This window comes from Macaca nemestrina, chromosome 17 (genome assembly GCF_043159975.1).
Source record: "Macaca nemestrina isolate mMacNem1 chromosome 17, mMacNem.hap1, whole genome shotgun sequence".
Classification (NCBI taxonomy): Eukaryota; Metazoa; Chordata; class Mammalia; order Primates; family Cercopithecidae; genus Macaca; species Macaca nemestrina.
Window position 1 is genome coordinate 66529324 of NC_092141.1, and position 10015 is coordinate 66539338.

Genomic DNA, 10015 nt, shown 5'->3' on the forward strand with positions numbered 1-10015 from the left:
GCTGAAGTGGCTGGTTCTAGAGATGACAGAATTAGCTGTAAGAAATCAGAGCACAAATTTGGGCAAGAGGAACCACCCTAGCTTGGTTACTAGAGGGAGAAGAGGCTTGCCACCAGGAGGAGTAAGTACAATAAGGAAACAGACAGAGAACAGTTCCTAGAGATTTATTATAATCTGTTTCTTCTTTGGCTTTTTGCTTTCCCCATATGCACACATAATAGAGATTTCTATAATCTCCATTCTTCTTCGGCTTTTGTTTTGCCACATACACACACATACTCAAATAATCAAGTGGCCTAAACACAGAGATTATAAACCAATCAGTAAGAAATCCGAAGCCCTACCAGTCTACCCCTCCCTGACCCTGCATCTGATGTGATGCCATAGTCAAGTGCCTAGAAGGAAGACAAGCTTGAAGGACGACCCTTAATAAAGAGCTTCTAGGAAAGTTCAGAGGTGTCAGAGGAACTTGGTGCACAGCCAAAGCGCTGACAAAGGCCTAGGCGCTAGCTTTCCAGAACAACTGGAAAATAGCCACAGCCGCCTTCCCTTCCCAGCTTTGCTGTAGTAGAAAGTTAATTACTTGTTGCGTCCACACTGTCAGAATCATCCTAGAGGAAAAAAAAAAAAAAAGACAAAGCACCTGTAGACCCTGCAAAGCAGGAACATTTGTGTTAACAAATAAACTGCTCCCTCCCTCCTGCTCTCCAAGTTTCTTTTTGTGATTTCCTAAACCACCCAACCTAGGAGGCTAATATGAAGGTTTTAACTTACTTTGGATATTAAGTAAACCAATGCTACTTTGTCTTACATCAGTAGTTTCCAGAATTTTTTTTTTTTTTTTTTTTTTTTTTGAGACAGGGTCTTGCTTCATCACCCAGGCTGCAGTGCAGTGGTGTGATCTCAGCTCACTGCAACCTCTACCCCACAGTCTCAAGTGATCCTCCCACCTCAGCCTCTTGAGTAGCTGGGGTTATACGCTACCATGCCTGGCTAATTTTTGTATTTTTGGTAGAGACAGGGTTTTGCCCGATTGCCCAGGCTGGTCTCAAACTGCTGAGCACAATCAATCCACCTGCCTTGGCCTCCCAAAGTGCTGGGATTACAGGCGTGAGCCACCACACCCACCCTAGTTTCAGAATTTTAATTAATGCTATTGCTCCTTACAGCTGTAAAGATGCTTGGCAGGGCCAGGTCTTCTCTAGGGTGGAGAAACAGCGGGGGAGATGGAAAGCAGGAGGGTCTTGCTAGGGTTTTCTAAAGTCTGGAGAAGAATATTAGCCTTCTTGGGCCAGGCACGGTGGCTCACACCAGCACTTTGGGAGGCCAAGGAGGGTGGATCACCTGAGGTCAGGAGTTCAAGACCAGTCTGGCCAACATGGCAAAACCCTGTCTCTACTAAAAATACAAAAATTAGCCAGGCGTGGTGGCGGGCGCCTATATTCCCAGCTACTCAGGAGTCTGAGGCAGGAGAATCGCTTGAACCCAAGAGGCAGAGGTTGCAGTGAGCTGAGATCAGGCCACTGCACTTCAGCCTGGGCAACAGAGCGAAACTCCTCCCCCACGCCCCCCCAAAAAGAATATTAGCCCTCTTGAGTCAAATTCAAATTTGGTTAACAGGCACTGAGAACTACTGTGTGCTAGGAACTGGGATAGGAGCTCTCTGGTGGGTTAATTTTAAGGGCTACAAAGAAACTGAAGGGTTGAGGGGAAGGCTTTACTTACGTCCAAATCATCCATGGCAGGTGGAGGTCTCTTGGTGCTGACCTTCTGCAAAAGCTAGTGGGAAGAAAAAATAACCATAAGGGAGGAGGGAGTGAGGGAAGAACAATCTGCACACTGATGGGCCATAGAAGAATGGCTGCAGCCAGACCGGTCAGGCAACTGCTCCCATCTTTAAAACATCACTGGAATGAATTTGAGAAAAGTAAATTGATCCCCTTCTTAAAAAAATTTAAACACAAAGACACACACACAGCATCCTCCTTACAAATCCATCCTCCTTACAAGATTGGAATCGGCTAGTGTTTTTATAACTGAAACCAAATAATATAACGATACAGTGTGTGATTTATTGGGAGCCAATGATTTATGATGTGAATTTTTATACTGCTAGTTTTAACTTCGCACGAAGTTGTCTGGCTCAAGAACACACACACACACACACACACACGCGCAGGCCAGGTTTGGTGGCTCACATTTGTAATCTCAGTACTTTGGGAGGCTGAGACAGAGGAGGCTGAGGCTAGGAGTTCCAGACCAGGCTGGCCAACATGACGAAACCCCATCTCTACCAAAAATACAAAAAAAAATTAGCCAGGGGTGGTGGCGCATGCCTGTAATCCCAGCCACTCAGGTGGCCGAGGCACAAGAATCGCTTGAACCTGGGAAGTGGAGGTTGCAGAGAGCTACTGCACTCCTGCGTGGGAGACAGAGCAAGACTCCGTCTCGAAAAGAAAACCACACACACAGGACAGGCACAGTGGCTCTCGCCTGTAATCCCATCACTTGGGAGGTTGAGGCAGGTGGATCACCTGAGGTCAGGAGTTCGAGACCAGCCTGGCCAACACGGTGAAACTCGGTCTCTACTAAAAAAACACAAAAATTAGCCAGACGTGGTGGTGGGCACCTGTAATCCCAGCTACTCAGGAGGCTGAGGCAAAATTGCTTGAACCCAGAGGCAGAGGTTGCAATGAGCTGAGATCGTGCCATTGCACTCCAGCCTGGGCGACAGAAAACCACACACACACACACACACACACACACACACAGAGAGAAAATAGGAGAACAAGAATTACAGAAAAGTGGAAAAAGCTTTTGTCAAACTTCTTCAGAATACAGGCTCCACAGTGAATAAGTGAATCAATGTGTATATAATTTCAATAATATTCTTTCCTCTCATCCCTATTAAATAAACATTGTACAAAATAGGTAAAGAACATCAGCATCAATGCGTAACCTGCCTAGAGAGCTTGCATATCTCTGCATGGCCCCAGTGACAATCCTCCAGAGACGTGTGTGCAGAGAAACACAAAGAATGATCAAGTGAGCAGAACACAGCAGGTACTCTCTCTTACCTCTGCATAATGTTCCACCTGAGCCAGCTCCACCTCTTCATCCCCTTCCCAGTCTCTCCAGTTATCAAAGTCCACAGACAGCCACACTGGCTGCAAGAAGAAGCGCCAAGAGTCACAGGCCCGGAGGGCAGGAGCAGGAGTGTGTGGGAGAGTGTGAGCATATGCATGGGAGCACACTTGGGGAAAAGAGGGTCGGTAGGTCCATAGTCTTCCCAACTGCACCCCTTTGACCAGCCCCCTTCAGGTTCCCATGTCATCATCATCATTCACAAAGATTTACCATGAACCTGCTAATCTACACACAAAGCTAGGCATGATAGGGTCTGAAAATCTCAGAAGTCCTACCCTCCAGTCAGGCATGGTGGCTCATGCCTATAATCTCAGCACTTTGGAAGGCCAAGGCAGGAGGATCACAAGGTCAGGAGTTCGATACCAGCCTGGCCAATATAGTGAAACCCCGTCTCTACTAAAAGTACAAAAATTAGGCCGGGCGTAGTGGCTCACGCCTGTAATCCCAGCACTTTGGGAGGCCGAGACGGGCGGATCACAAGGTCAGGAGATCGAGACCATGGTGAAACCCCGTCTCTACTAAAAATAGAAAAAATTAGCCGGGCGCAGGGGCGGGCGCCTGTAGTCCCAGCTACTCGGGAGGCTGAGGCAGGAGAATGGCGTGAACCCGGGAGGCGGAGCTTGCAGTGAGCCGAGATTGTGCCACTGCACTCCAGCCTGGGCGACAGAGCGAGACTCCGTCTCAAAAAAAAATAATAAAATAAAATAAATAAAAAATAAATAAATAAAAAAATAAAAGTACAAAAATTAGCCGGGCGTAGTGATGGGCGTCTGTAGTCCCAGCTACTTGGGAGGCTGAGGCAGGAGAATCACTTGAACCCGGGAAGCAGAGGTTGCAGTGAGCCAAGATCGTGCCACTGCACTCCAGCCTGGGTGACAGAGCAAGACTCCATCTCAAAAAAAAAAAAAAGAAGAAGGCTGGGCATGGTGGCTCACGCCTGTAATCCCAGCACTCTGAGAGGCCGAGACAGGTGGATCATGAGGTCAAGAGTTCAAGACCAGCCTGGCCAACATGGTGAAACCCCATCTCCCTATTAAAAATGCAAAAATTAGCCGGGTGTGGTAGTGGGTGCCTGTAATCCCAGCTACTCGGGAGGCTGAGGCAGGAGAATTGCTGGAACCCGGGAGGTGGAGGTTGTAGTGAGCTGAGATCGCGCCATAGCACTCCAGTCTGGGTGACAGAGCAAGACTCCGTCTTTAAAAAAAAAAAAAAATGAAGGAGAAGAACTCCTACCCTCCAGGAGCCAATTGACTCAAGAGACAATACATCTAGAAAGATAATTGTATCATAAAGCAACATAGGAGTCAACCAACAAGACAGACATGCTGCAGCCGGGCGCAGTGGTTCACACCTGTAATCCCAGCACTTTGCAGGGCCAGGGTGGGTGGATCACCTGAGGTCAGGAGTTCAAGACCAGCCTGGCCAACATGGTAAAACCCCATCTCTACTAAAAATACAAAATTAGCTGGGCATGGTGGCACATGCCTGTAATGCCAGCTACTTGGGAGGCTGAGGCAGGAGAATCACTTGAACCTAGCAGGTGGAAGCTGCAGTGAGCTGAGATCGTACCACTGCACTCCAGCCTGGGCAACAAGAGTAAAACTCTGTCATGAAAAAAAAAGAGGGCCGGGCGCGGTGGCTCAAGCCTGTAATCCCAGCACTTTGGGAGGCCGAGACAGGCGGATCATGAGGTCAGGAGATCGAGACCATCCTGGCTAATACGGTGAAACCCCGTCTCTACTAAAAAATACAAAAAACTAGCCGGGCGAAGTGGCGGGTGCCTGTAGTCCCAGCTACTTGGGAGGCTGAGGCAGGAGAATGGCGTGAACCCGAGAGGAGGAGCTTGCAGTGAGCTGAGATCCGGCCACTGCACTCCAGCCTGGGTGACAGAGCAAGACTCCGTCTCAAAAAAAAAAAAAAAAAAGAAAAAAAAGAAAAAAGACAAGCTACATTCCATGGAGTCAGAGACAACCCTTCAAGGTCCATTTTCCAAAGTTTCCACATTTATACAGGGAAGAAGTTATTCACTCCTTCATTCAAAAGATATTTATTGGTCAGGTGCAGTGACTAACACCTGTAATCCCAGCATTTTGGGAGGCCGAGGCAGGTGGATCACTTGACATCAGGAGTTTGAGACTAGCCTGGCCAACACGGTGAAACCCCAGGTTGGAGTGCAGTGGCATGATCTCGATTCACTGCAACCTCCACCTTCCGGGTTCCAGTAATTCTCCTGCATTAGCCTCCAGAGTAGCTAGGATTACAGGCATGCGCTACCATGCTTGGCTAACTTTTGTATTTTTAGTAGCGACGGGATTTCACCACGTTGGCCAGGCTGGTGTCAAATTCCTGACCTCGTGATCTGCCCGCCTTGGTCTTCCAAAGTGCTGGGGTTACAGGCGTGAGACACCGAACCTGGCCCCCGCCTTTTTTTTTTCCTTTTTTTTGAAACGGAGTCTCACTCTATTGCCCAGGCTGGAGTGCGGTGGTGAGATCTCAGCTCACTGCAACCTATGCCTCCTGGGTTCAAGCAATTATCCCGCCTCAGCCTCTCGAGTAGCTGGGACTACAGGCTTGCACCACCACGTCCGGCTAATTTTTTGTATTTTTAGTAAAGATGGGGTTTCGCCATGTTGGCCAGGCTGGTCTTGAACTCCTGACCTAAAGCAATCCACTCACCTCAGCCTCCCAAAGTGCTGGGATTGTGAGTCACCTCTCCCAGCCTCCCATTTTTCAACAGAAGCTTATAGTCTGGATTTTTACAAGATGCACATTTTTAAATGTTAGCAACTAATAAAAAATTTTTAACGTCAGTAATGAGTCAAAATATTTTCTTTTTTTTTTTTTTGAGATGGAGTCTTGCTCTGTTGCCAGGCTGGAGTGCAGTAGTGCAGTCTCAGCTCACTGCAACCTCCGCCTCCTGGGTTCAAGCGATTCTCCTGCCTCAGCCTCCCAAGTAGCTGGGATTACAGGCACGCGCCATCATGCCCGGCTAATTTTTGTATTTTTAGTAGAGATGGGGTTTCACCACGTTGGCCAGGCTGCTCTTGAACTCCTGACCTCGTGATCTATCCGCCTCGGCCTCCCAAAGTGCTGGAATTATAGGCATGAGCCACCACGCCTGGCCAGTTTTTTTTTTTTTTTTTGAGATGAAGTCTCGCTCTGTCACCCTGGCTGGAGTGCAGTGGCATGATCTCAGCTCACTGCAACCTCCACTTCCCAGGTTCAAGTGATTCTCCTGCCTCAGCCTCCTGAATAGCTAGGACTACAGGTGTGTACCACTATGCCCAGCTAATTTTTTGTATTTTTAGTAGAGATGGGGTTTCACTGTGTTGTCTGGGCTGGTCTCGAACTCCTGACCTCTAGTAATCCACCTGCCTCCGCCTCCCAAAGTGCTGGGATTACAGGTGTGAGCTACCACACCTAGCCTTAATATAATTGTTGACAATGTAAAGATTAAAACAGGCTAGGCAGGGTGGCTGACGCCTGTAATCCCACCACTTTGGGAGGCCAAGGTGGGTGGATCACGAGGTCAGGAGATCAAGATCATCCTGGCTAACACGGTGAAACCCATCTCTACTAAAAATACAAAAAAATTAGCTGGGCGTGGTGGCAGGCACCCGTAGTCCCAGCTACTCAGGAGGCTGAGGCAGGAGAATGGCGTGAACCTGGGAGGCAGAGTTTGCAGTGAGCCGAGATCACGCCACTGCACTCCAGCCTGAGCGACAGAGCAAGACTCCATCTCAAAAAAAAAAAAAAAAAAAAAGATTAAAACAAATCTGAGAGCCAGATCCAGCTATCAGGCAGTCAGTTTTCAACCTTTAAAGAGGATACATTGGAGGGCCTTAAGTGGGAGAGTGTCAGGGTCAAATGTGTGTTTTAGACAGACCATGCTGGGGGCAATGCAGAGGATGGACTGAAAATGAGACTGAAAATACCCGACAAACTTCTCACCGTATGTTGGATGAGGCTTGAACTAGGAAGAAATTAAGTAGTGAATTCATTAATATTTAGGAGTCAGTAAAGCCTGGTTATAAGCCACTAATAGCAATAATAAGATTAATCAGGGGCAGGTATGGTGGCTCATGCCTGTAATCCCAGCACCATGGGAGGCTGAGGCAGGCGGATCACCTGAGGTCTGAAGTTTCAGACCAGCCTAGTCAACATGGCGAAACCTCATCTCTACTAAAAATACAAAAATGGCCAGGCACGGTGGCTCAGGCTTGTAATCCCAGCACTTTGGGAGGCTGAGGCGGGTGGATCACCTGACATCAGGAGTTCAAGACCAGCCTGGCCAACATGACAAAACCCTGTCTCTATTAAAACTACAAAAATTAGCTGGGCATGGTGGCGGGCACCTGTAATCCTAGCTACTCAGGAGGCTGAGGCAGGAGAATCACTTGAACCCAGGAGACAGAGGTTGCAGTGAGCCGAGTTCATGCCACTGCACTCTAGCCTGGGTGACAGAGGGAGACTCTGCCTCAAAAAAATACGAAAAATTAGCTGGATGTGGTGGCGCACGCCTGTAATCCCAGCTACTCAGGAGGTTGAGGAAGGAGAATTGCTTGAATCCAGGAAGTGCAGGTTGCAGTGAGCTGAGATGGTGCCATTGCATTCCAGCCTGGGCAACAAGACAAAAACTCCATCTCAAAAAAAAAAAAAAAAAAAGAAAGAAAGAATAACACTGATCAATTAATTTCTTTTTTTTTTTTTTTTTTTTTTTGAGATGGAGTCTGGCTCTGTCGCCCAGGCTGGAGTGCAGTGGCCGGATCTCAGCTCACTGCAAGCTCCGCCTCCCGGGTTTACACCATTCTCCTGCCTCAGCCTCCGGAGTAGCTGGGACTACAGGCGCCCGCCACCTCGCCTGGCTAGTTTTTTTGTATTTTTTAGTAGAGACGGGGTTTCACCGTGTTCGCCAGGATGGTCTCGATCTCCTGACCTCGTGATCCGCCCATCTCGGCCTCCCAAAGTGCTGGGATTACAAGTTTGAGCCACCGCGCCCGGCTGATCAATTAATTTCTACAGTGAAAACTACTTCTGGGACTGGAATATAAAAAAACAAGAATTGGCCGAGGCCGGGTGCCATGGCTCATGGCTGTAATCCCAGCACTTTGGGAGGCCGAGGCAGGCGGATCAACTGGTCAGGAGTTTGAGACCAGCCTGGCCAACATGTTGAAACCCCGTCTCTACTAAAAATAGAAAATTAGCCGGGTGTGGTGGCGCATGCCTGTAATCACAACTACTCGGGAGACTGAGGCAGGAGAATCTCTTGAACCTGGGAGGTGGAGGTGTAGTGAGCCGAGATCATGCCATTGCACTCTAGCCTGGGCAACAAGAGCGAAACTCTGTCTCAAAAATAAAAAAATAAAATAAAAATAAATGAGAGAGACTAATACAGTTGGGGAAAAAAAGATTAGGCAGGACTTGGTGAGTGATTGAATGTTGGCTGGAAAGGAGGCAAGGACGATCCCAGCTCTAACCTGGGTGCATGGAGAGAAGGAGCAGGCCACTTTCCATACACCTACCTTGATATCCTCCTTGGTAAGCCGGGGCCAGGCCACCTTTTCCTTCCATTTCCTCACAAAGCAAGTAATAGAGCGGGAAGAGCGCTTATCCTGGGAGTCCTGCCAGATAGAGAGCCTCATTCTTAGGGTCTGGGGTTTAGAATTAATCTCCAGTTTCCCTGGGCAGCCCGGTTTCCATCCAGACCTTACTGTCCCATCTCACCCTTACCTTGGAGTTCACTTTGGCATAGAACTCAATCTCATTGTATAACTCCACTCCATCGTCATTCTTGCAGCTGAGGAGACAATGAAGCTGAGGAGATGCTGAATACTCTGTGTGGGGACATTAGGAGAAGAGGGAGGTTCCCGGGAAGCCAGGCCCTCAGAGGGGAGGGCCACTACCTGAACACAATGCGGTGATCCTCAATAAGCACGTGGACATCGGTGCTGTCCTCAACACAAAACTCCATGAACACATACTTGGGCCTGTCATACCACAGGGTCCGGGCGTGCTGCCTAAAGAGAAGTTGAGTTGGGGCTTCATAGGGGTGGGAGAGGGAAGACTGAGGGCATTTGCGAAAGATGGAAGCAGGAGACTACCCAGGGATGTTTGATGCCACAGTTTTTTCAAAGTGGAGCTAAATGAGACAGAAGGGGTGAAAGGGAAGGGAATGACAGGAGTGGGTGGGTGTGGTGAGTGTGAACCTGGGAAGAATAGAACGTGCCAGACTAGGAAAGTAGGAGGTCAGGGAGAACATTCAGGTCACACCTTCCTTCACCCCACAGTTACAGAGACCAGGGGTCTGGGGCTCCCATGGGGCCTCACAGAACCTGGAGCGCCCAGAAGACCTGAAGCAGGGAATCTCCAGGGAAAAGGGCCAGGGGGAGCACCGGAGCCGGAAACACTCACCGTGCCATTGCGGCTCCCGCTCCAGGGTGGCATTTAGAGTTCCAGGCAGGGGCCGCTATCTTTAGATCCTGGGGACGCCCCCAGCAGCTGCCTCCCTTATATGGTCGGGAAAACAGTTGAGAGGAACAGAGAACATGACCTGGCAGCCAAGGGATCTGCACTCTGGAGATACTCTGGGAGAGCTTAATCCTTGCAGCCCTTCACCCTGGGGTCTTCAGAAACGCACAGACTAGGAATAGACAATCCATCTGCTGGAACCAGGGCAAAGGCTGCCCTAGACGCTACACGCAGGGAATGACTTTTCCCCGGTATCATTCACCTGTTTCTCCAAAGCTGTGTGCTCAGTGTCTGATTCACAATAGGTGCTCAATAAAACATTATTGTCCTGAATTAAATCCCCTGGGAAAGGGCACCCTCGGGGACTTCGGAACTTCAGGCTCCGCCCACCACTCCTCTG

The 10015-nt window shown here is 49.0% G+C and overlaps 1 protein-coding gene across 1 annotated transcript; it reads right to left on the reverse strand.

Annotated features, from left to right (window-relative positions):
* Positions 1-197: 197 nt before the first annotated feature.
* LOC105472082 (prostaglandin E synthase 3 like) lies at positions 198-9691 on the reverse strand. Its single transcript, XM_011725028.3, has 7 exons — positions 9559-9691; positions 9051-9164; positions 8878-8944; positions 8670-8768; positions 3078-3167; positions 1726-1779; positions 198-611 (listed from the first exon to the last, which is right to left on the reverse strand). Exons 1-7 carry the CDS (start codon positions 9564-9566, stop codon positions 576-578), a joined length of 468 nt encoding a protein of 155 aa, XP_011723330.2. The 5' UTR covers positions 9567-9691; the 3' UTR covers positions 198-575.
* Between the last annotated feature and the right edge of the window lie 324 nt (positions 9692-10015).